This window comes from Chlorocebus sabaeus, chromosome 18, assembly GCF_047675955.1.
Source record: "Chlorocebus sabaeus isolate Y175 chromosome 18, mChlSab1.0.hap1, whole genome shotgun sequence".
NCBI lineage: Eukaryota > Metazoa > Chordata > Mammalia > Primates > Cercopithecidae > Chlorocebus > Chlorocebus sabaeus.
Window position 1 is genome coordinate 724,907 of NC_132921.1, and position 24,422 is coordinate 749,328.

The 24,422-nt window shown below is 48.6% G+C and overlaps 2 protein-coding genes across 4 annotated transcripts in view; one reads left to right on the plus strand and one right to left on the minus strand.

Annotated features, from left to right (window-relative positions):
- Window positions 1-16,018, plus strand: part of TXNL4A (thioredoxin like 4A) — a 52,208-nt gene extending 36,190 nt beyond the window's left edge. Inside the window, exons 1-3 of one of the 3 annotated variants that reach the window (XM_008013700.3) lie at window positions 739-1,078; window positions 11,380-11,483; window positions 15,571-16,018. In XM_008013700.3, the coding sequence (XP_008011891.1) occupies window positions 926-1,078; window positions 11,380-11,483; window positions 15,571-15,742 (429 nt within the window). In that variant the 5' untranslated portion in view covers window positions 739-925 and the 3' untranslated portion in view covers window positions 15,743-16,018. Of the gene's footprint in view, window positions 1-738; window positions 1,079-2,572; window positions 2,714-11,379; window positions 11,484-15,570 lie in introns of those variants that run through there. The other 2 variants (XM_073006227.1, XM_073006228.1) reach the window with 2 other exon arrangements.
- Window positions 16,019-18,559: 2,541 nt separating this feature from the next.
- On the minus strand, window positions 18,560-24,233 carry HSBP1L1 (heat shock factor binding protein 1 like 1). Its single transcript, XM_008013701.3, has 4 exons — window positions 24,029-24,233; window positions 22,195-22,261; window positions 20,652-20,746; window positions 18,560-18,909 (listed from the first exon to the last, which is right to left on the minus strand). The coding sequence occupies exons 1-4, from the start codon at window positions 24,077-24,079 to the stop codon at window positions 18,898-18,900; spliced, it is 225 nt and encodes a 74-aa protein (XP_008011892.1). The 5' UTR covers window positions 24,080-24,233; the 3' UTR covers window positions 18,560-18,897.
- Window positions 24,234-24,422: the final 189 nt, after the last annotated feature.

Sequence of the window (24,422 nt, forward strand, 5' to 3'; positions counted from 1 at the left end):
TGGCGCCTGTAGTCCCAGCTTACGGGGAGGCTGAGGCAGGAGAAGCGCTTGAACCCGGGAGGCGGAGGCTGCAGTGGGCCGAGATCACGCCACTGCACTCCAGCCTGGGCGACAGAACGAGACAACGTCTCAAAAAAAAAAAAAAAAAAAAAAAAAATTTTTTTTTTCTTTATAAAAAGACAAAAACTCTGGTTTCGGGTTACAACAGGCAGCTCAGCAGCCGGCCTGATGGTGACGTTCCTCAAGGACGGCCTGGCTAGTGCTTCCCCCACCCCGCTGCTCGGCTCTGCTGTGGCTGGGTATGGCAACAACGACACGTTTTTATGGTCAAGTTTCACACGAACCGTCTCGCTAACACACAGCACAAACGATGACCCGAAGCAGACACCAGAAAGGAAAAAAACGAGCCGCAGTGCCGGGCGGGCATTCCGGGCCTTTCTGAAGACGTCCCCATCCGTGGCTGGAGGACAGCCCGGGCGGCGGCGGGCGGCCTCGGGGCGGGTGCGTCGGGGCAGGGTACGGCGAGCCCGGGGCTTCCCAGGACCGCCAGGCCGCCTGGACGCTGGGGAGGAATCCCCACTCCGACGCCTGCTAGGAGGGCACCGACCGCGCTCCGCTGTGGCCAGGTCGCCGCCGCTCCGGCCGGCCAACGACAAGCTAGCGCGGCGCCTGTGCGCGCGTGACGTCAGCACGCACGGCGCCAGCCTGTGCGCAGGACGTCAGCACGCACGGCGTCGGTACGTGCGCGCCCAGAGGTTCCGCGCGGCGGCAGTGCCAGCGGAGCTTGCGGGTGCGGGTGGGACCGGGTTTCGTCTGTGGGCCCGGGGGCGGCGGGGGCCGCGGAGTGAGGGGCCGGCTGAGCCCACCACCTCGTTGGGCCCTCCCTGGCGCCCGGCCTCGGGCGGCGGCGAGCGCTCGGGTCGCCATGTCGTACATGCTCCCGCACCTGCACAACGGCTGGCAGGTGGACCAGGCCATCCTCTCGGAGGAGGACCGCGTGGTCGTCATCCGCTTCGGCCACGACTGGGACCCCACCTGCATGAAGATGGACGAGGTCCTGTACAGCATCGCCGAGAAGGTAGCGCGCCGGGCCCTCCCGCCCTGCTGGCTGTGCTTCCGCAGCGGCCCCGCGCCTCTGCCCCGCCGGCCTCGCCTGGGGATGCCGTTCCCCGAGGAGGGGCCGCGGCGCGGTCGTCCGGGCGATTCCTTCCCGCGCTGCGGGCGAGCGCTCTCGGGGACTGTGCCGGCGTTTGGCGCCTTTTTCTGCAGGGAGCTCCTGTAGTTCACATTTTAAAGGGTTTATGATCCCCCTCCCCTCAAAGGAATTCATTATTTCTGTTGATATAGGCGTTTTTCCCAAACTTACAGTGCAGTGGACAAAATCCACTTGCAGGTTTTGAGAGCGCGGATCCTTAATTTAAAAGGATGCCTTTTTTTGGTACCTTGTTTGTTTGTTGTATGTGTAAAGCAGAACTTTCATGTTAATAGCATAAGAAATCCTGTTTTTTGTTGGTGTCGTTTTCTTCCACCACGCTTTTTGTAAGTCAGGTGATTTATAGCTTAGAGTGATTAAGATGCAGAAAACATCGGGAGAAAATAGAAATATGCTTTGTTGGAACTAGTTTTCTGAATTTCTAATATTAGTACATTGAGTGATCTTGGCACTTACTTGCTGACAATAAAAGTTGTGGGACACTATTTTATAACCAGGTTTCATTCTTTTTCTGTGGTTCCTCACAGCAATTTTAGGATGGCGTTTATTTAGGTTTCGCAGCTGTAACAATAGGGCAAAGGGCACAAATACTAGGGTGTTAATAAAGTATTTGCCATATTAATTTCCCGTAAGTAATTTGAGCGGTTATTCATTTTAATGAAGAGTAAAAGTGACATTCAAGCTATCTTTTCTTTCACAGATGCTAAAGTAGGCTGGGTTAAAATAACTCCTTTGAGTAAAGAGTAACAGATATAAAGACATTTTATATTGAGGAAAAGGAAAGACTGACTTGCCATTTATTAATTCTTGCTATTTCTTATTTAGTAGGAGAGGCGTGATGTTAGGAACTGTTGTTATATTTTAGTTATTACAAGAATCTCTTGGAGTGCTAAAATGCATCTGTGATTCTGAGTCTATGGGTGTGGGGTGAAGTCCAGCAATGGCTTTTTAAAGAAGCCCCTCAGGGAATTCTGATGTGACCTGACCTTGAACCACACACTCAGAAACCCTTCCATGGGGGTCAGGGACAGAGGCGGAGTGCTTTATTACCAGCCATCTCCCAGCCTCTTCCTCTTGGACACCAGGACACTGAGGACTTGAGCTGCCTAGGGAATCAGGAGAGCAGCAGTTCTCTCACACTGGGGCTTCTGCCAGCCAGGGATTAGAGATGATGAGCGAGGCAGTGCCAGCACATCAGCTTTTCATTGCTTGACTTGTAGTGGACAAGGGCAGATACTGGAAATCCAGCGAAGAATTGACGAAGAGCAGTTTCCAAATAAGTAAATCACTGCTTGTAAATCATTGACTTTGAGTTACGAGTTCTAGAATCTTTCACTGTTCTACCTTGCAGGTGGTGGCATAAACATCAGCTGGTGTTCAGATCCTGCTGCCGGCAGCTCGAGGCTAGGATGGCTGGCGATGTGAGGGCCTTTGTCTCATCACATCCAGGCAGAGCCCAGCAAGATGCTCTTAGCTAGGAAACAGATTTTATGTGTTAATGTAAGTGTTTAGGGTCTTTGCCAGATTTGCTCTTTTTTTCCAATTCCTTTATGTCCAGTTTCTTTGTTATTACCGAATGAATCACTGTATCACTAGTGGACACGCACTTAAGGACAGTTGAAATGGGCTCACTTTGGGGTATTTTTTTTTTTATCTTTTAAAATAGTTTGATTTTTGTTTTTGTCCAAAAATTTGGATTGCTTTATTAATAAACTTTTAATGCAAATATTATAGTATAATTATCAAAAGCGCAAACCTAGGCCAGGCACGGTGGTTCATGTCTGTAATCCCAGCACTTTGGTTGGGAGGCTAGTGTAGGCAGATCACTTGAGCCCAGGAATTCGAGACCAGCCTGGACAATATCGTGAAACCCGTTCTCTACTAAAAGTACAAATGCCAGACGTGATGGCACGTGCGTGTAGTCCCAGCTACTTGGGAGGCTGAGGTGGGAGAATCACCTGAGCCCGGGAAGTCAAGGCTGCAGTGAGCCATGATTATACCACTGAACTCCAGCCTGGGCAACAGGAGTGAGACCCTTTCTCCAAAAATAAGTGCAAACCTGAAATGCATTAAAAGACTATTCATGTTTTATTTTCTTCTTAGTATATGGGCAAAATATGACTTTCTAATTCTGGAAGCTCTTTTTGGGGAAACTCAACAGAAATTTTTGAAATGTAAGATTTTAGTATAAAGAACAATATAACTATTTAAAAATTTCCCTGTGCAGAAATGGCAGATAATGGAGAATCTTCCTTATGTTGTTATGAGTCCTGTCTGGATATCCCAGCTGTTTTAAAGTGAGTAAGAGTTGCAGATGTTCGGCTGGACTTGATACGATTTTTCCTAGATGTGTTATATTGATCTGCTGCTTCCACAAGGCCCACTGGCCTCATGCTGGGTTAGAGTTGAGCTGTAAACTTCCGGAAGAAAGTTAGTCTGGAAACACAGCTACACTTAAATATTTCACAGGTGCCTAGAGTTTGCTAATAAGTGTGGGGCAATTCATTTGATAAAGTGATCATAATAAAGAAAGTTTTCATCTGGGCACTGTGTCGCACGCCTGTGGTCCTAGCACTTTGGGAGGCTGAGGTGGGTGGTTCCCTTGAGCCCAGGAGTTTGAGAACAGCCTGGGCGACATGGTGAAACCTTGTCTGTGCAAAAAGTGCAAACGTTAGCTGGGCGTGGTGGACTGCGCCTGTGGTCTCAGCTACTCAGTAGGGCAAGACGGAAGGGTGTGAGTCCAGGAGTTCAAGGCTGTGATAAGCTGTGATCGCGCCACTGCATGCCAGCCTGGGTGACAGAGCGAGACCCTGTCTCAAAAAAAAAAAAGAGTTTTCTATTTAGCAGCTGATTTTATGCAGTTTTGAAGCCAGACAATTTCGCGTACCTTTGAGCTGTCTTTCCATTTTGTAGGGACACTGTCACAGCAGTGCTTTGGGGTTCACGGTCACCTAAATCCCATGATGGGTGAGAAAACTGAATGGGATATTTAAGTTTTGTGTTAAAAAGCCCACGCAGATAGAGTTTAAAGTAGCGTCAGTGAGCTGGGCACTGTGGCACGTGCCTGTAACCCCAGCTACTCAGGAAGCTCAGAGGGGAGATGAGCTCAGGAGGTCAAGGCTGCGGTAAGCTATCATCGTGCCACCCTGGGTGACAGAGCGAGACCCCATCTCTAAAAACAAAACAAAAAAATTCCTCAGTAATATTGACTCATGATAGTACTTTTTTTTTTTTTTTGAAACAAGAGTCTTTTTGTGTTGTCCAGGCCGGAGTGCAGTGGCACGATCTTGGCTCACTGCAACCTCAGCCTCCTGAGTAGCTGGGACTACAAGCCTGCACCACCACCACCACACCCTGCTAATTTTTGTATTTTTAGTAGAGATGGGGTTTTGCCATATTGGCCAGGCTGGTCTCAAACTACTGGCCTCAAGTGAGCCAGTCACCTTAGCCTCCCAAAATTCTGGGATTGCAAGTGTGAGCCACCATGCCTGGCCCATGATAGTATATTCAAATAAATTGTGTATCAGGCAGATGTATATTTATGGAACTTCATAGGAGCCATATTAGGGGGTCTATCTTAAGTATCACATTAAGGATCACAGAATGCCCATTGAACCAGTGAGAGTCAACACTCAGCTAGATGAGGAATCTTGTAGAAACAAACAGAATGGACATTTTTGGTGTTTCCTCTGGATTTTTGTCTCTGGATAAAAAACAGCCTTGTAAAAAAACAAAAACAAACAAAAAAAAACAGCCTTGTAGCTAGTAACAAAGTATGAGGGGTGGTAATGAGCGGTGGTTGAGGGTGCAGACTCTAGCTAGGCTCTTGGCACTTCATAACTGCATGAGCGTTACGAACTTGGCTCTGCGTGTCGTCTTACCTGTGTAGAGGGGATACTCGCGCCTAACTCATTGGGTTGTAGTGGATTAATAAAGGTTTCTAGAGCACTCCTGTCACATAGGCAGTAATGCCACTGTTACTACTATGATTACTTCTCTCACATTACTACGTTTGCAAGAGTTATTGTGAGAGCTGATTAAGGCAAACATTAATTTTAGAAAATCAAGTTATTCAGGTTTTTTATGGCTTTGACATGAATTACCTAAAAATGTAAAAATCAACACTTTGAAAATTTGTTGTGCTAACAACTACCCAGAACACTTTTTCCAGAACTTTAGGTATTTTCTTAGCTGGTTGAGGGACTCCATACCAAAGTGTAGAGCAGTGGTTGGTGTCCTGTGCCAGCCTTTAGCCGTGTGTTTTGTGGAGTTATTTCGTTGTAACTTGGCAGGGGGCCTTAGAGGCATGTGAAAGAACTGCCGAGCACTTTAATTGCTGACTTGCCTAAAGAAGAAGCTTACGAGGTGTGTAGGCAAGAGAGTTGGAAAAGATACTTACAATTATAGGGAATCAAAGAATTTAAAAATAATTTGAGGCCAGCGCGGGGGCTCACACCTGTAATCCCAGCAGTTTGGGAGGCCGAGGCAGGCGGATCATCTGAGGTCAGGAGTTTGAGACCAGCTTGGGCAACATGGCAAAACCCCATCTCTACTAAAAATACAAAACTTAACCGGATGTGGTGGTGGGCGCCTGTAATCCCAGCTACTCGGGAGGCTGAGGTGGGAGGATCTCTTGAGGCTGGGACACAGAGGTTGCAGTGAGCCAAGATCATGCCACTGCACTCCAGCCTGGGTGACGAAGTGAGCCCCGTCTAAAAAAGAAAAGAAAAAGCTGCCTTTGTTGAGGAAGTCACAGGATGACTTGGCAGAGCAGTGTGGCTGCACTCACCCAGCTCCTCCAAGTGCTTGACTACCGTGGAAATGTCGCCACCAGCAGGTGCTGCTGGATGTTTGCTGATGTTTGCCCTCAGCGCGTGCTCCTCCAGTCACGCCACAAATGCCATTTCACCAAGAAAAGAGGGGGTGAGGGCCGGGGAGCTCCCCTCTACCTGCCCCTTCCAGCCTCTCCTGTCTCACCTCCCGAGTCCCACAGCAACATCCCTCTCTCTCCATAGCCACGCCTCTTGAAAGCTGTCCACACTGAAGACCTCTGTTCCTCAGTCCTTCAGCCCTTCAGTATCCCCGTCCCATCCCGTCCCCTCTGGCAACCTCTCTGGGGCACTCGGCACAGCTTCCGGGAGTCTCCTGCCTTAGTTTCTGAGGCTGCCTCCTTGGCATCCCTTTCCTGCCCCCAACTCTACAGCGGGCATCTGTGCTCACTCCCAGGCCTTTCCTGGCACCTGCCGCCCTGGCTGGGGTCACTGCTGGATGTAGGTGGCGGCGGTAAGGTAGCTCTCTCCAGCCCAGACTCCTTTGTGCAGCTCCAGGCCAGTCACTCCCTGGAGGGCCTTTTTCTCTGGATGTCCCTTAGTTTTCTCAAACTCAGTGTGTACAAAACTGAACCCTTCAATCCCTGCTTTCTTAGAAGTAAATACATGGCCCAGAATCCCAAGCAGTAAAGGTCCTCTGTGGGCCAGTCCACCTGCGCATCTGTCCCCACCGTCCTGCACCTCTGCTGCCTTGCCCTGGTGCCAGATCTGAGACCTGGCTGCTGTTCTTGTGTCTTTCTCTTTACACATGGAATTCTCTGAGGACGTATTTTCCCTGCCACCCCATAACCATGCCACTGCCCCGTCTCCTGTGGGTAGGCTAATTCTGTCATGGCTTGGTGGAGGATCTGTCATCCGGAGTTCAGGCTTTGGAGCCAGACAGGGTGCATCTTAGCTCTGCCCCTTCCCCATGCAGTGGTTGGGCATCACTCACGTGACCTTTCTGAGCCTGAATTCCATTGCCTAAACCATCAGTGACGTCTATTTAGAGGTGTAGAATCCATGAGTGAGAAGTGCCTCCTACATAGTGGATTCTCAAGTAAATGTTCATGAAACTGGTCTGTGGTGAAATCAGGGGATATTCAAATTCTCATGGCACATGAGCTTTATGTGGTAGTTTGCTTCTGTTAGAATTCTCGGGGTTAGATGCAGTGGGCCGGAGCCTGAAGGCAAAAGGAGAGTCACATTTGTATCTTTAAAGGTTTAAAGTTACGTTTACTCAGTTGCCCTCGATGATTATTGTTTTTGTTGTTATTTTGAGAAGGAGTCCCGCTCTGTCCTTCAGGCTGGAGTGCAGCGGCATAATCTCAGCTCACTGTAATCTCCACATCCTGGATTCCAGTGATTCTCCTGTCTCAGCCTCCCAAGTAGCTGGGATTACAGGCATGCACCGCCACACCCAGCTAATTTTTGTATTTTTAGTAGAGACAGGGTTGCACCGTGGTGGCCAGGTTGGTCTCGAACTCCTGACCTCAGGTGATCCGCCTGCCTCAGCCTCCCAAGGTGCTGGGATTACAGGCGTGAGCCACCACGCCCGGCCCTGTGCTCTGCTTATTAAATGCCTACAAATTATTAAAAACCACAGATGGTTACAATATTTACTATTTTTTATGTGCAAGAAAAGAGATGATAAAAATTTGTTGTGACCTTTCTTTTTTCTAAAGTACACAATTTACAACCCTGTCCAAATGATATTTATTATTTGCATGGTGATTCCATAAGTTAATGTAATGTTACTGGTATTTACTGTATCTGTCCCTGAGCAAGGCATTGAAGGGATAAAAATGAAATATTATTTTGACTTTCCTAATGCCTGTGACTGTTTATTTTGTTGGTGTATTTATTTTAGCTTCTGTAGGGAAGTATTTTAAGTCAAACCAAAAGACAGTTTATTAGTTTACCATGAAAATAAAGCCGGTTTCTGGCAACCTGACCAACACGTTCTCACCTGGGCACTGCAGGAAACCAGAGTTTCAGAAATGGGCGATGTCAGAGTGACTGTACTCAGAGGGGCCCGTGTCTAATGCAGGCGTCACTTTGGCATTTTGAAAGCACATGGACGGCAAGGTGCACGCTCCTGCAGTGGGCCGTGGGCCGGAGTTCTGAAACGGTTTTCTTCACCAAAGCTGAAGGGCGGTGGAGTCCGTGTGAAGTGTGGGCTTTCTCACTGCCCGTCTCCCCACCCTGCTCCATGGTTTACATTTCCATCTTAATGTTTTAAAAATATTTCCTAAAGTAGAGAATAGAGTGAACCCTCTGTTCCTATTGTTTGACTTCAACAATTGCTGGTATTTTGCTGGTCTTGTGTTTTCTAACCCCTCATTTTTTTAGGCTGCATGTTTCATGCAAATCCCGGATATCATTATTTCACCTGCAAGTTACAGTCAGGTTGTCAGAATTAGTTTTGTATGAGGAAATGCTGTGCATATCCCATTGGTTTCCTGTGACTGCTGTGACAGGACGCTGCAAGCCGAGGGACTTTAAACAACAGGAGCTTGTCTCACAGTCTGTGCACCAGAGCCCAGAATCAAGCTTGTCTCACAGTCCGTGCACCAGAGCCCAAAATCGAGCTTGTCTCACAGTCCGTGCACCAGAGCCCAGAATCGAGGTGTTTTCCATGCTGGGCTCTCTCTGAACCCGCCAAGGAGAGTCCTCGTATTTCCTGCAGTTTCTGGTGCTGCCAGCAGCCTCTTGCAGCTCCTAGGCTTGTAGACGCCTCTACAGTCCTCGGTGCCACCAGGGCCTCCTGTCCCTGTGTCTTCATGGCGCCATTTTCCTGTAAGGACACCAGTCACACCAGATTAGGGGCCCCCCTACTCCAGTATGACCTCATCGCTTACCGTTTCCAAATTAGCCATGCTGTCAGTACTGGGTTTAGGACTTCAACTGTTTTGGGGACATAGTTTAACTCGTAACACATATAAGTGACTACAAGCTTCTAAAGGGCATTGAATTAGTATTTATAAAGAGCCTTTAAAATGTCATATCCTTTGTTCCAGAATTTTAGGAATTTGTCCTTAGGAAATAATGAAGTATGTATACAAATTTAAGGGGGAAAATATTCACAGGTGAATAACTGATATTAATGAAAAATCAGAGAGTAACAGAAGAATGGTGTAGGAGGCTCTTCTCGCATTGCTATAAAGAAATACATGAGACCGGGTAACTTATGAGAAAAGAGGTTTAATTGGCTCACAGTTCTGCAGGCTGTACAGGAAGTGTGGTACTGGCATTTGCTTCTCGGGAGGCCTCAGGACCTTCCAATCATGGCAGAAGGCAAAGGGGAACAGGGACGTCGCACGGTGAAAGCTGGGGTGGAATGTCACACACTTAAACAACCTCAGCTCATTACCCCAAGGACATCACCAAGAGGATGACGCTCAACCATTGATGAGAAATCCATCCCATGATCCAGTCCCCTCCCACCAGGCCCCACCTGCAACCCTGGGAGTTGGGTTTCAACCTGAGATTTGGGTAGGGACAAATCTCCAAGCTATATCAAATGGTGAAGTAATGGCATAGCCACTCGATGAATCATGCAGCCACAAAAGTTTTCCGTTTTTGGAAAGTAGGTCATGTATGTAAGAGATGCTCATAATTGACCGGCAGGGTGGCTCACGCCTGTGATTCCAGCACTTTGAGAGGCTGAGGTGGGTGGATCACCTGTCAGGAGTTTGAGATCAGCCTGGCCAATATGGTGAAACCTCATCTCTACTAAAAATACAAAAATTAGCCAGATGCACTAGCACACACCTGTAATCCCAGCTAGATGGGAGGCTGAGGCTGGAGAATAGCTTGAACCCAGGAGGTGGAGGTTGCAGTGAGCCAAGATCGTGCCACTGCACTCCAGACTGGGTGACAGATCGAGACTCTGTCTCAAAAAAAAGAAAGCTCGGCCGGGCGCGGTGGCTCAAGCCTGTTATCCCAGCACTTTGGGAGGCCGAGGCGGGCAGATCATGAGGCCAGGAGATCGAGACCATCCTGGCTAACACGGTGAAACCCTTTCTCTACTAAAAAATACAAAAAACTAGCCGGGTTTTTTGATGGCAGGATTCTACAGCACTCCAGCCTGGGCAGCAGAGCCAGACCCTGTCTCCAAAAAAAAGATAACAGCAATCACCCCTGGGTGTTGGGATTGGAGGTGATTTTATTTTCTTTTTATTTTTCTGGCTTTTCTAAATCTCTGATAAACTTGCAATTAAAGAAGAAATAACAGGAAATGTGTTTTATTGGGGTATTATTAGTATTTGCAAGTGTTCAAACCTAACTGCGGGAAAATGATGGCAGGATTCTACAGGCATATTTTAGAGCAGCTGTGAGATGCATGTAACTATGTAAAGGTTCGTATAGATGATTACTAGATCAGCATAAATGATATGTATAAATGAGGTGACGGGCGCCTGTAGTCCCAGCTACTCGGGAGGCTGAGGCAGGAGAATGGCATGAACCCGGGAGGCGGAGCTTGCAGTGAGCTGAGATCCGGCCACTACACTCCAGCCTGGGCGACAGAGCGAGACTCTGTCTCAAAAAAAAAAAAAAGAAAAGAAAGCTCATAATTAAAGCAGGATACAAAATATTGTACGATCGCAATATGACCACATTTTGCTATGTCTGAACAGAAATAGTATAAACAAATTAAAATATATCCATAAGAAAGGGGGGAAAGAATATAGTAAAAATAGTGCAAGGCGCGGTGGCTCACGCCTGTAATTGCAGCACTTTGGGAAGCCAAGGCAGGCATATCACTTGAGTCCAGGAGTTCAAGACTAGTCTGGGCAACATGGCAAAACCCTGTCTCTACAAAAAATACAAAAATTAGCCAGGTGTGATGGTAGGTACCTGTAGTCCCAGCTACTTGGGAGGCTGAGATGGGAGGATCGCTTGAGCCCAGGAGGCAGAGGTTGCAGTGAGCCAAGATCTTACCACTGCAAGATTCGTATAGATGTAAAGATTCGTATAGATGTAAAGGTTCGTATAGATGATATATCTGTGGACGTTTTCTGCAGGACTTTCATAACTTGTCACCTGAGTGAAATTTAATTCCTACGCAATTCTGGGAAATGGTGGCATGAGGCAGAAGGAGCCAGTGGCCAGTTCCTGAAGTGTTCTGGGAAACGGTGGCGTGAGGTGGAAGGAGCCGGTGGCCAAGGTCCCGGCTATGATTGCACCACTGTGCTCTGTGGACGGCAGAGTGAGACCCTGTCTCAAAAAAAACAAAACAAAAGTTGCCCTGATCCACACAAATTCTTGGTTTTGTTTTTATAAATGTGCTTTTATAAAGTGAAAACCAAAGTGTTCTGTTATTTCAGTTTGTTTTTTTTTTTAATCTCCTTTTAGGTTAAAAATTTTGCAGTTATTTATCTTGTGGATATTACAGAAGTACCTGACTTCAACAAAATGTATGAGTTATACGATCCGTGTACTGTCATGTTTTTCTTCAGGTATGTTATCTTAAAGTCGTTACTGAAATTGAATATTGTCAGTTTGGAAGTTTAATGTAACCAAGATCTCTTTATTTTATTTTGAAGGAAGTTGGTTCTACAGTCATATCCCAATATCATTTGTATCACCAGGCAATCAGTGTGAATCTTTTAAATAATTTTCAAAGTAACAATTCTAGTTTTAGTATTTACTTAATAACAAATTATCCTTTTGAAATAACTTTGCTGGGAAACTAGGTGAAGTGTAATTCAATGAAAGACATTCTTACTGACATTTTAGATACCTTGAACTAATCTGTTCATCAAAAATGTGTTGTAAAATCACGAATTTAGGCCGGGTACGGTGGCTCACGCCTACAATCCCAGCACTTTGGGAGGCCGAGGTGGGTGGATCACAAGGTTAGGAGTTCGAGACCAACCAGGCTAAGATGGTGAAACCTTGTCTCTACTAAAAATACAAAATTAGCCAGGCGTGGTGGCGCATGCCTGTAATTTCAGCTACTAGGAGGCTGAGGCAGGAGAATCGCTTGAACCTGGGAGGTGGAGGTTGCAGTGAGCCGAGATCGCGCCATTGCACTCTGCCTAGGCAACAAGAGCAAAACTCCGTCTCAAAAAAAAAAAAAAAAAAAAACCTAATTTATTAAATACGATATCGACTTTAGTGTCCTTTTTTATATATAAGAGGAACACCTGAACTGAATTACTTTGCTTATAAATACAATATTATTTTATCAGCTCAAAAATTTCATTATGGAAATTTAATGGGGAAGGAAATCACCATCTGATGCTGTTTTTGCTATTTAGTTACCATAGAGGTTGGTGAATTAGCTACATGAACATTAACCGTTTTCCAAAAGTGGAGCCTCCTGCTTGGTCAGGTGGGTTGTACAGGGTGTGTATTAGTTTCATAGTCTTTGTAACAAATTAGCACACATTGAGCAGCTTAAATCACCCCCCTTTTCAGAGCTCACAGCTCTGTAAGTCAGACATCCAGGCAGGGCCTGCTGGATTCCTGCTCAGGGTCTCCCAAGGTCTGAACCATGGGCCAGGTGCTTCTCTGGAGTGTCCGAGGGGCTTGTTTGGGTTGTGGGAATCCAGCTCTTCGTGGTGGAGAGTCTGAGATCTGCTTCCTTGCTGCTGTTACCTGAGGCCACGCTGCCGCTAGAGACCTCATCAGCCTCAAAGCCAGTGCCGGCATGCCGGCAGGGTGAGGTATTTTCACACAAGTTCTCTGACTTCCAGAAAAGTTCTGCCTGAGAAAATGCTCTGGTTTTAGAGGACTGTGATTAGATTAGACTTGCTTAAATAATCCAGGATGATCACCTTGTTTTATTGATTTATTGAGATGAAGTCTCACTCTGTCACCCAAGGTGGAGGGCAGTGGTGCCATCACAGCATCCTTGAACTCCTGGCTTCAAGCCATCCTCCCGCCTCAGGCTGCCAAAGTGTGAGGCACTGCCGCGGTTCTGGGCATCGGGATACGCTCCCCTGGACATGCCTTAGGCTTCCTAGGCACCTCCTGTTTGGGGAGAAGATCTGTGAGGTGCACCTGGACATGCCCTTAGGCTTCCTAGCACCTCCTGTTTGGGGAGAAGATCTGTGAGGTGCACCTGCATTTCTTGTGAACTTTTGATCTTTCATAGGTTTCAGCAAAGGTTGCATGGCGGACCCTCATCCTTTCCTCTGCTGTGCGTTCAGCAGCCATTTCTGAATTTCAGCACCTTTGGCCATCCGGAGAGGCTCAAGAATTTATTCCTTTTGTTAACAGTTCTTACACCAATTTGCCTGTTTCCTCTCTTGAAGGCAGCACCTCCGAGACTTTGTTTGGAAGTTTCCGCAGCTAAATACCCCAAGTGTGTTGTTTTTGAGCTCTGATCTCCCATAACTGAGGACCCTGTGTCCCTGTTCCTCGGCCACTCTATAATGGGGTCCCCTTTTCTCCGTTTCCCAGTAACGCACTCCTCACTTCCTTCCGAGCCCACACCAGGCATTCCTAAAGTCCATATTTCTGTTAACAGCCTGTTTGAGGCAATAGAGGCCTTTTCTAATTCTTCAGGTGAGAACAGGGAGGGCCGTCTTAGGTCTCTGTCCCCCACAGCATGCGGCGGAGGCCGGCCTGGGGCTGGAGATGCTGTGAGGGGCAAGGAGGCTGCAGGGAACAGCCTTGGATGGAGGCTGTAGCCTACTTAGTGTAGTTTGATAATCTTAGGACTGATGCTGTACTCAGAAAAGGAGATGAAACTTCCTTCTGCTGTTGTTTCTGTGATTCAGAATATTAAGACAAACGGTACTTTAGTTACCTTATGCACGGCCGGGCGCGGTGGCTCAAGCCTGTAATCCCAGCACTTTGGGAGGCTGAGACGGGCGGATCACGAGGTCAGGAGATCGAGACCATCCTGGCTAACACAGTGAAACCCCGTCTCTACTAAAAACACAAAAAACTAGCCGGGCGAGGTGGCGGGCGCCTGTAATCCCCGCTACTCGGGAGGCTGAGGCAGGAGAATGGCGTAAACCCGGGAGGTGGAGCTTGCAGTGAGCTGAGATCCGGCCACTGCACTCCAGCCCGGGTGACAGAGCAAGACTCCGTCTCAAAAAAAAAACAAAAAAACAAAACAAAACAAAACAAAAAAAACCCTTATGCACTAAACATGTATCTTGAGCCCCCACCAGGTCTGTGGTCCAGTGGTGGGGCCTAATGTCAGATAAGACAGGATTCCCACTCTCACAGGACTTTGTCTGATAGAAGAAACAGCTGAGTAAATTAGCAGGGAGTACTGAAGAAGTGAAAGGAGGCAGGTGTTTATGAGATGTAAATACTGAAGAAGTACCCCCAAGTCAGATAGGGCTACAGGGAGGGTGCTACGGGCAGCCCCAGTCCGTGTAGAAGGATCTTGGTGCGTGCTGCGTGGAGCGCCGGCCTGCAGCATGGAGAATGAGAGGGCGGCCAGAGGTGGGCTCCAGACCCCGATCAGATTTGCCTTTCCTGAACCAGAGACTTCACTGGGAACGCTTTCTGTGGAATAGTAGGTGGAAGCCAAATGCATGATCTTGTGGAAGCGAACGTTAAAAAACAGTCTTCAGGTGGGGCATGCCTGCCGCCCAGCCACTGCAGGCTGGGGTTCAAGTCTGGCCTTAGCAACATAGACCTCATCGCTAAGAAAAATAATCAGGTCGGGCGCAGTGGCTCACACCTGTAATCCCAGCACTTTGGGAGGCCAAGGTGGGAGGATCACTTGAGGCCGTGAATTTGAGACCAGCTTGGGCAACATAGGGATACCCCATCTCTACAAAAAACTAGAAATTAGCTGGGTGTGGGGGCTCATGCCTGCAGTCCCTGTTACGTAGAGGACTGTGGTGGAAGGATCATTTGGGCCGGGAGGTTGATTTTGCTGCCGTGCCCTAGCCTGGATGACAGTGAGACCCCGTCTCAGAAAGAAACTTCAACAAACCAGGACAAATTTATGCCAGTACAACAAAGGGCTAATATCATTATCTTGTAAAGTGCACATAAGTATTCATAAGAAAAAGAACTAATCTCTTGAAAGATAAGTAAAGAATCATCTGCTTCCCTCACCATAAACATGCAAAATGTCATCTTCATTTCATAGTTTGAAGGGCTTTTAATACAGTTTATGTCAGTGCTCAGAAGAGCACCATGAAAAACACATTGTTTTTATCAGGTGAATTAGTACAAATTAGGTGGGCTCTCATTTTGTTATCCATGTTGGTCTCAGACTCCGGGCCTCAAGTGATCCTCCTGCCTCAGCCTCCCAAAGTGTTGGGATTACAAGCTTGAGCCACTGCGCCTGCCCTCCTTTGACCTTTTAATTTCCCCTTAGAATATTTGTCCTAAATAAATACAGAAACATGCAGGGAAAAGCATGGTGGACGATGCATTGCATTCTTAAAAAGCACGTTTAGGTGCTTCCTGTGTTCTCCTGCATCATGGCAGACACTTTTGATTTTATGCGTTCTTCAGTGATGTTAACAAGAATTTGTAACAGTGGGAAAAATACAGCATTGTTTTCAAGGAATTCTTTTTTAAAGGGATTTTTATGAGAATGGATGCCCTTGTTTCTCTTTGCAGGAACAAGCACATCATGATTGACTTGGGGACTGGCAACAACAACAAGATTAACTGGGCCATGGAGGACAAGCAGGAGATGGTGGACATCATAGAGACTGTGTACCGCGGGGCCCGCAAAGGCCGCGGCCTGGTGGTGTCCCCCAAGGACTACTCCACCAAGTACCGCTACTGAGGCACCTCAGTCTGCGCGGATAAACGTCCTGGAGCCCTTTTTGTGTGGAAATGTTTTAAGCTATTTAAAGCCTTTGGAAAATACAGGAAGCTCGAGGGCTGGAGGACCTCTGAGATGGAATTGATTACATGGTCTTAACTCACCAAAATAAACAAGCACGTGGTGAGAGGAGCAGGCCTACTTGTTTGTTCTCAGGAATCTTGATGAATAGATGACTGATTTTTCCTAGTCAAAGTTAATTCCTATCCTTGGAGTAAAACGAAGGTGTTTATCCTGTGAGGTTGTGCATTTTGCGTACTTGATTAGTTTGCTGGGGCTGCGGTGACAGTGTGCCAGGAGCTGGGCCTTAACAGAGAAGCTCTCACAGCTTTGCAGGGCTGGGTCCAATTGGGTGTCACAGCTTTGCAGGGCTGGGTCCGAGATCGGGCGTATCAGCTTTGTGGGGCTGGGTCCGAGATCGGGCGTCGCAGGGTAGGTTACTACTGAGGCCGTGAGGGGAATCTGCTCAGGCCTCTCCCTGGCTTCTGGGGGCTGCCGGTGGTCTTGTCAGTTCCTTGGTGTGTGGATACTTCTCCCCATCTCTGCCTTCACCTGTGTCCTCCCTGTGTGCTGGTCTCCAAAATTTCCCTTTCGTAATGACACCGTCTGTGTTGGATTGGGGCCCACCCTGCTCCAGCGTGGCCTCATCTTAACTGATTCCATTTGCAAGGATCTTATGTCTACAAAAGTCACAGTCTGAGGTGCTGGGGGTTAGCACTTCATTATATAAATTTTGGGGTTACACAGTTCAGTCCATGGCAGAACCCAAAGGCTTACTCTTACTCTGGTTATAAAAACAGTACAATAAAATATTGTTTAGAGCCTTCCCTGTAAGGAATAGAAGAGCTATTTTTTATTCTTCCCAAGATTGTATTTGATGTAAACATATTTTCTGTAGAAGCCGTGGCCCTTCAGTTCATATAGTTAGAAAATTTCTTTATTGACCGGGCACGGTGGCTCATGCCTGTAATCCCAGCTACTTGGAAGACTGAGGCAGGAGAATTGTTTGAACCCGGGAAGTGGAGATTTCAGTGAGCCGAGATCATGCCACTGCACTCCAGCCTGGGCAACAGAGCAAGACCCCGTCTCAAAAAAAGAAAAGAGAAAATGTCCTTGTTACAGTCTCAGCTTTCTCTTGCCCTCTCTGCTAGCAGTGTGGATGGTTGGTTGGGAGCTTCATGTCCCATCTCAGCGCACTCAACGCTCTGAAGTGAAAGTGAGGAAGGGCGGGGATGGGGGCACCTGAGCACACCCTGGGCCCTCTGACCTCAGACCCAGGCTCTGCCCCACCAGGTGACCTTGGGCACCTTCTCTGAGCTTCCATTTTCTTCATGGTAAAGGCGGATAATAGTGTCTGCCCTGCACACAGATGTGAACACGGGAGCACATGGTGCCCGCGGGGCACGGGAGTGGTGCACAGGGCTCGCTGCTGTGGGAGATTGATTGCTGTTGTGAAAACAGGAGGTTACTTACAGAATGAAGCACATTTTTTCCATACACTACAAATGAGTGTGTGCTTTTTAAATGGATTTAAAATTCAAATGCAAATCTCTAGTCTCCCATGTGCTGATTTTTGCATGTATAAAGGAGGAGAGGGTTAACACCATATCAGAGTGAGGGGCTAGGGAGAACATGTATGTGACCTCGAGTTCCTGGCATGTAACAGACACTCAGTATTATACTCCGGATATTTCTCCAGAGCAGGTGAAACAGACGGCCAGGAAGCACACAGAATGACAACATCCCTGCTTGTTAAGGAAGTGCAAATCAAAACCACAGTGAGACGCCACTTCACACCCACGAGTTCGGCTAGATACAAAACGTAGATCACAATAAGCGTTTGCAAGGATGTGGAGAAATTGGAGCCCTCACACACTGCTGGTGGGAAAGTGATAACAGGCAGGTCGGTCGTCAAAAAGTTAAACAGACTGGGTGCAGGTGTCTGAAGCCCGTAATCCCAGCACTTTGGAAGGCTGAGGCAGGCAGATTGCTTGAGCCCAGGAGTTCATGACCAGCCTGGGCAACCTGGTGAGATCCTGTCTCTACAAAAACTACAAAACAATTAGCTGGGCATGGTGGTACCTGCCTGTGGTCCTAGCTACTTGGGAGGCTGAGGCAGGAGGATCACTTAAACCCAGGAGGTCAAGGCTGCAGTGAGCCATGGTTGTGCCACTGCACTCCAGCCTGGGCAACTGAGCAAGACCCTGTCTCAAAAAAAAGACAAGATAAACATGGTGTTACCGTTTGACCCAGCAGTTTCATACCCAGGAGAATTGAACGCGTGTGTCCACACAGAAACCCGTACACAGAAGCCAAAATGTGGAAACCAAGTGTCCTTCAACAGATGAATGGTTAAACAAAATGTCCATCCGTAGAACGGAATATTATTCGGTCATAAACACAATGAAGTACTGACACGTGCTACAACATGGGTGAACATTGAAATCATTAGGTTAAGAGAAAAGCCAGTTACTATATATTGTGCAATTCCATTTATACGGAATTTCTAGACTAGGCAAATCCAGAGAGGCAGTTGAGTGGTTGCTTAAGACTGGGAGTGGGGGGAAATAGGAGGGGACAGCTAATGGGCAGTTTCAGTTTTGACATCATGAAAACGTACTTACATCAGCAGAGCAGGCAGAAGACGTGCCCTAAGACGGTGGTAATGGTACAGTTCTGTCAATGGCGTAGTTGGTGCATGATGTGTGAGTTCTGTCTCTTGTTGATAACAGCTTTATTGGCTGTTACCAGAAAAAGATAAAACAATTACATCCCACATTTGTAAGTTTATTGTGTATTTATTATAAATGTGTTGCGTATTGTATTAGTCTGCCCAGGACTGCCATAACAAGACTTCAGATTGGGTGGTTTAAACAACACAGTTGTTTTCTGGAAGTCCCAGATCAAGGTGCCGGTCCGTGTGATTTCTGGGGAGGGCTCTCGTTGGCTTGCCAATGGCCGCCTTCTCTGGGGCAGGGACAGGGGGAGAGCAGGTGAGCCCCTGGCATGTCTTCTCAGAAAGACGAATCCTGTTGGATGAGGGCCCCACCCTCAGGACCCCTGTAACCTTAATGACTTCTGTAGAGTCCCCATCTCCAAACACAGTCATGCTGCAGTTAGGTCTTCAGCTGTTTAGGGAGACATAGATGTTCAGTCCGTAACTCCTATCAGGTGTAGTAAGTATGTTCACCCTTGATTTTAATAACTTTCTCATTGGTGCTTTGTGGCTGCAGTGCAGTTGAAATCATGATTTGAACTCTGTATTTCAAGTTTGTCTCATTATGTACCTACTGTATACCTTGCCCTGACCTAAGTGCTTTGCAAGCAGTTTTCTTAAATCCTTACAACCACCTACCAGGTAGATATTTTGCGGAGAAGAAAACCAAAGCTTAGATTTCCCCAGGTTACAGCCAGCAACAGAGGCTAAGAATTTGAAACCTAGGCCTGCATGGCTGCCAAGCTTTGCCTTCTCTGTGGCACTGTGGTGCTTTAATCAAGTTGGATTAACTCGCGGCTCTCTGGGTACCTAGTGAATTCTATGTCCCATCTTCCCAGGATGGCGTCTAGGCAAAGTCCAGAAATTACTGTGGCAGCTAATGCAGGCGACAAGCCCCTAGGTACAGAATAACCAAGTCCCCTAGAGAAACTGGCAATGTGTACACAAAGAAGTAGACAAGAGTAGTGCAGCATTGTTTGAAAACAATACTAGTCAAATACAAAGTAAATCATGAGAGGACTGTTAGGCAGCAGTTAGCCACTGACCTAGAGCCACACATGTCGACGTGAATCTCAGTACTGAACCAAAAAGCAAGGGGCAGAAGGCTACATAGAGTGTGCGGCCGCTGTCACACTGCTTTAAGACTTTCAGAACAAACGTCTGAAGGTTAAGATGCCAGTGTGTCTGCAGGAAACCTGGTTAGGTGTCTGGGGGAACACTGCGTCTGCTCTGAGCTCGCAGAGAAGGGATGAGGACTTCAGTCCACCAGCAGAATCAGAGCACTGCCATCTCTGCCCACCTGAACAGACCACACCCAAAAATTACAATGCAGGGTGAAGTCATGGCTCACCAGCTTTCTGACCTGGAGGTTCAGAGCGTCCCTGGGGAAGATCCGCGTGGGCACAGGTGGGAGGACCTGTTCTCCGTGGGCGCTATTCTGAATCGTTTTTCCTGTCGTTTTTACTAATGGCTTTAAACATACCTCTGATCCTAGCCTTCTTTTGTGGCATGTTTACATTCAGCATCAGAAGCTGTGAGAATGTCTGCAGTGCCCTCATGAGGTTCCGGTTGCACTGGGTGGCCTGAGATGCACTGCAGAGGAGGCACTTTGGGAGGCCGAGGCGGGTGGATCACCTGAGATCAGGAGTTCAAGACCAGCCTGGCCAATGTGGTAAAACTCCGTCTCTACTAAAAATACAAAAATTAGCTGGGTGTGGCCTGGCATGGTGGCTCACGCCTGTAATCCCAGCACTGGGAGGCCAAAGCGGGTAGATCACCCGAGGTTGGGAGTTTGAGATCAGCCTGGCCAACATAGTGAAACCCCCGTCTGTACTAAAAATGCAAAAATTAGCTGGGTGTGGTGGCGCATGTCTGTCGTCCCAGCTACCTGGGAGGCTGAGGCAGGAGAATGGCTTGAACCCGGGAGGTGGAGGTTGCAGTGAGCCAAAGTCATGCCATTGCAATCCAGCCTGGGTGACAGAGCAAGACTCCACCTCAAAAAAAGAAAAGAGCATTTGGAAATTTATTCCTGGCAGTTTTCATGCAGCACAGAGGCAGCAATTCCCATAGTGAACAAATACGGAATTGTATGTTTCAAAATGAAAGCAGTCAAAAGATATGCAAAAGGTTGACATAGTTTCCTAATAACCTTACCATTTGTTGTTTAATAGAATTTTCAATGCCAGCTTGCACCATTAAGTCACTGACATTCTTCTGTAAGTCCTCGATGCGGTTTCCCATTTCTTCCAGTGCAGTGTTAAGGAGTTCTGTGTAGAGCCATGGGGGCACAGCCAGGATGTCCTCAGAGACCCCGCCTCCCATGGCACCTGCCGTCACCATGCTCATGGCAAAGCCACAGCAGATGCAACTTTTAAAACGAGGGAATCAATGACAGGCCTAGTGTCTGCAAATCAGCTTCTTTCCCTGAGTTTTCCTCGGTGTGTCCCTTTAACCTTTAAACCGTGAGCTTAGAAAACGTGGCTCCCTTTGCTTGGACATGGATTTGGGGACAGGAGATCGGTATATTTTAGTCAAACTCTGGGTGTGTAAAAATAAATATAATGGAAATTAACTCTTTTTTGTCTGTTCATAGGGTCTTGCCCTGTCCCTAGGCTGGAGTGCAGTGGTGTGATCACAGCTCACTGCAGCCCTGAACTCCTGGGCTCAAGCGATCCTTCTGCCTCAGCCTCTTGAGTAGCTGGGACTACAGACTACCACCCAGCTGAAATTAACTCTTGAAAAAACTAGCATTCATATGGTTTAATTTTATGTTTAAGACTCATTTTTGTTCTGTGGGAACCCATTTACAAAATCAAAAGTCACAAGCACACAATATTGAAGGAATACATTTAGTTGTGTAGCATGAGCTCAAATTGGGCGAGTCTTGGGGCAGTTGTTACCTTTAGTCTAGATTTGCTCCAACTCCAAAAAAAAATCTATTCTCATTCTGTTTGATTTCATGTTTCTAAGACAAAACAGTGAGTTGATGAAGTTACACTAAACGAAACTAAGCTCGGGAGAGCCGTATCTCGGATCCTGCCCTGGAGCCTTCAGTGTTACCCTCTGTGGGGTCTGATTCCGTCTGAGGGCCTGTGGTCTAGGGTGCACTGTCCGACTGGGGACTGATGGAAGCCCCACTGGGAAGTGTTGCCTGTTTGGGTTCTTGTCCTTTATACCTGCCACACAAGACACCCTGTGTTGCCAGTCAAGCAGGAGGTAAAGCTTTTTTTTTAGAGGGACTCTCACTCTGTCGCCCAGGCTGGAGTGCAGTGGCGTGATCTTGGCTCACTGCAAGCTCTGCCTTCCGGGTTCCCGCCATTCTCCTGCCTCAGCCTCCCGAGTAGCTGGGACTACAGGCCACCACCACGCCCGGCTAATTTTTTTGTATTTTTAGTACAGACGGGGTTTCACCATGTTGGCCAGGATGGTCTCGATCTCCTGACCTCGTGATCTGCCCGCCTCGGCCTCCCCAAGTGCTGGGATTGCAGGCGTGAGCCACCGCAGCCGGAGGCAGAGCTTTGGCTACAGGTGAGGGGTAATTAACACATCAGGAAGCCACCATCAAAGTACAGAAGTAAATACTGGGAAATCCTGTAAGTAAACTATTACCTACTACTAGCAGACAACAAAAAGATACTCCATGACCATCTACCGGTCCGAAAGAGTCAAGGCATTTGTTAAAGGTAGAAAAGGATATTTCTGAGGTTTAATGTTGCAGTCAGAGCTTGAAAATGTTCCTGAAGTTCCTGAAACAGATTTTCTGCCTGAAAAATAAACCATAAGACGATTGAATAAATATTTACTATTGGCATATGACCTTTTTTTTTTTTTTTTGAGACGAGGTCTTGCTCTGTTGCCCAGGTTGGAGTGCAATGGTGCGATCTTAGCTCACTACAACCTCCGCCTCCTGGATTCAAGTGATTCTCCCACTTCAGCCTCCCGAGTAGCTGGGATTACAAGCGTGTGCCACCACACCCAGCTGATTTTTGTACTTTTAGTAGAGACGGAGTTTCACCATGTTGACCAGGCTGTTCTTGAACTCATGACCTCAGGTGATCTGCCTACCTTGACCTCCCAAAGTGCTGGGATCACAGGCATAAGCCACCACACCCGGCCCACATATGACATTTTAAATATCATGGGATAAACCCTTCCATAAATCTGTTGACTTCAGACAAAGGTGCCAAGGTCTTTGGATTCAGAGGGCAAGTCTTTTTTTTTTTTTTTTTTTTTTGAGACAGAGTCTTGCTCTGTTTCCCAGGCTGGAGTGCAGTGGTGCAATCTCGGCTCACTGCAAGCTCCGCCTCCCGGGTTCCTGCCATTCTCCTGCCTCAGCCTCCCGAGTAGCTGGGACCACAGGCGCCGCCACCGCGCCCGGCTAATTTTTTTTGTATTTGTAGTAGAGACGGGGTTTCACCGTGTTAACCAGGATGGTCTCGATTTCCTGACCTCGTGATCCGCCCGTCTCGGCCTCCCAAAGTGCTGGGGTTACAGGCGTGAGCTACCGCGCCCGGCCGGAAAGTCTTTTCAAAAAGTAGCGCCGGAATCATGAGGGCCAGGTGCAGACTGGGCAGGGACCCATCCCCCTCCTCACCCCACACACCATGAATGCAGGAGGATCACACCTTGGCCCAGAGCCAGACCATAAAGCATGCAGAGGAGGACGCAGGTGAAAATCTCGTGACCCTGCGCTTAAGAATTCTTCTAAAATCACTTACCAGGTTATACAGAAATATCACCCTTGCTACTTAAAGCGTTTCCTGTTTATATACCGATTTGTAGTTTACAGACTGGTGTCCCACACCATTCACGGTGTAATCCACTCCTCACACCCTGCGACTGTGTCCGGGGTGAGATGAGAACAGTGAGGCTGAGAAGCACAAAATTCTCCCAGCTGGGGGTTCAAGATCCCAGGGAGCCCCACGTACCGCGGTGTGAATCTAGAATCCCGTGGACATAGGAAGAGGCGCCACCTCTGAACCATGCCAGGGCTTTCTACCCTTGTCAGGAAATTTACGTGAGGGTTTGCACAACGCCCAACGCATTCCTGCAAATTCCAGCTCTCTTCCTCATAGCCAGTCTTCTTGTGGGCCTGGAACTCTCTTGGCAAGTAGGAAAGCCCGGGGGGCGGGAGGATTTCCGGGAAGAGGCTGGAGCCCTGGGCGCTGCGACACTCGTGGGTCGCCTCTGAAGGGGCCTTCGGGCACCCTTTGCCCAGCTGTTTCCCCACCGACCCCGACCTCAATGCCCCCCAGAACTGCAGGGCTCCCCCCAGGACCTCAGGACCCCCCAAGACCGCAGGGTCCCCCACGTCTTCAGCTCCCCCCGCGGGACCACGGGCCTCCCAGGCACTCAGGACTCCTCAGGACCACAGGACTGGTCAGGACCGCAGCCTCCCCAGGACCTCAGGGCCCCAGGAAGACCGCAGGGCACCCCCAGCACCGCAGGCTCCCCTACCAGGACCTCAAAACCCTCCAGAACTGCAGGGGCGCCCCCAGCCAGGGAGGAGCAGGAGTGGGGGAGGGGCTCACCGCATCCCGCAGCGCGCGCCCGCCGGGGGCTTCAGGGCCCCGCGCGTCCATGTGGACCGTGGCCGGGAGCTTCAGCGGGGTCCCGTGGGCCGCGCGGACCCGGCGCGAGGTGGCGGCAGCTGAGCTCCGCGATTCCTGTGCGGGTCGCCGGGAGGCCTCGGGCGGAGCGCGCTGCGTTCCAGGGCGGAGGCGGAGGCGGAGCCGGAGCGGGGAGGCGGGCGCTGCACCTGCCGGGACTCAATGTCACTGAGGGGCCGCCTGGGAGGACTCGTCCGCGCCCCCAGGCTCCGCGCCTTCCCGAGCCGAACCGAGCCGAGGCCCCGGGACGGCCCGGACCGAGCCGCGTGACTCCGGAGGGCCCGTGGGCGCCACCGACACCCCCAAAACGCTCCGC

Coding starts and splice junctions, on each gene's coding strand:
- HSBP1L1 (XM_008013701.3), bottom strand. CDS start 24,079: ATGGACGCGCGGGGCCCTGAAGCCCCCGGCGGGCGCGCGCTGCGGGAT. Junction 22,262..24,028: donor GGCGCGCGCTGCGGGATGCG/GTGAGCCCCTCC, acceptor TTTATTTTTCAG/GCAGAAAATCTGTTTCAGGA. Junction 20,747..22,194: donor TGCAACATTAAACCTCAGAA/ATATCCTTTTCT, acceptor TTAACACTGCAC/TGGAAGAAATGGGAAACCGC.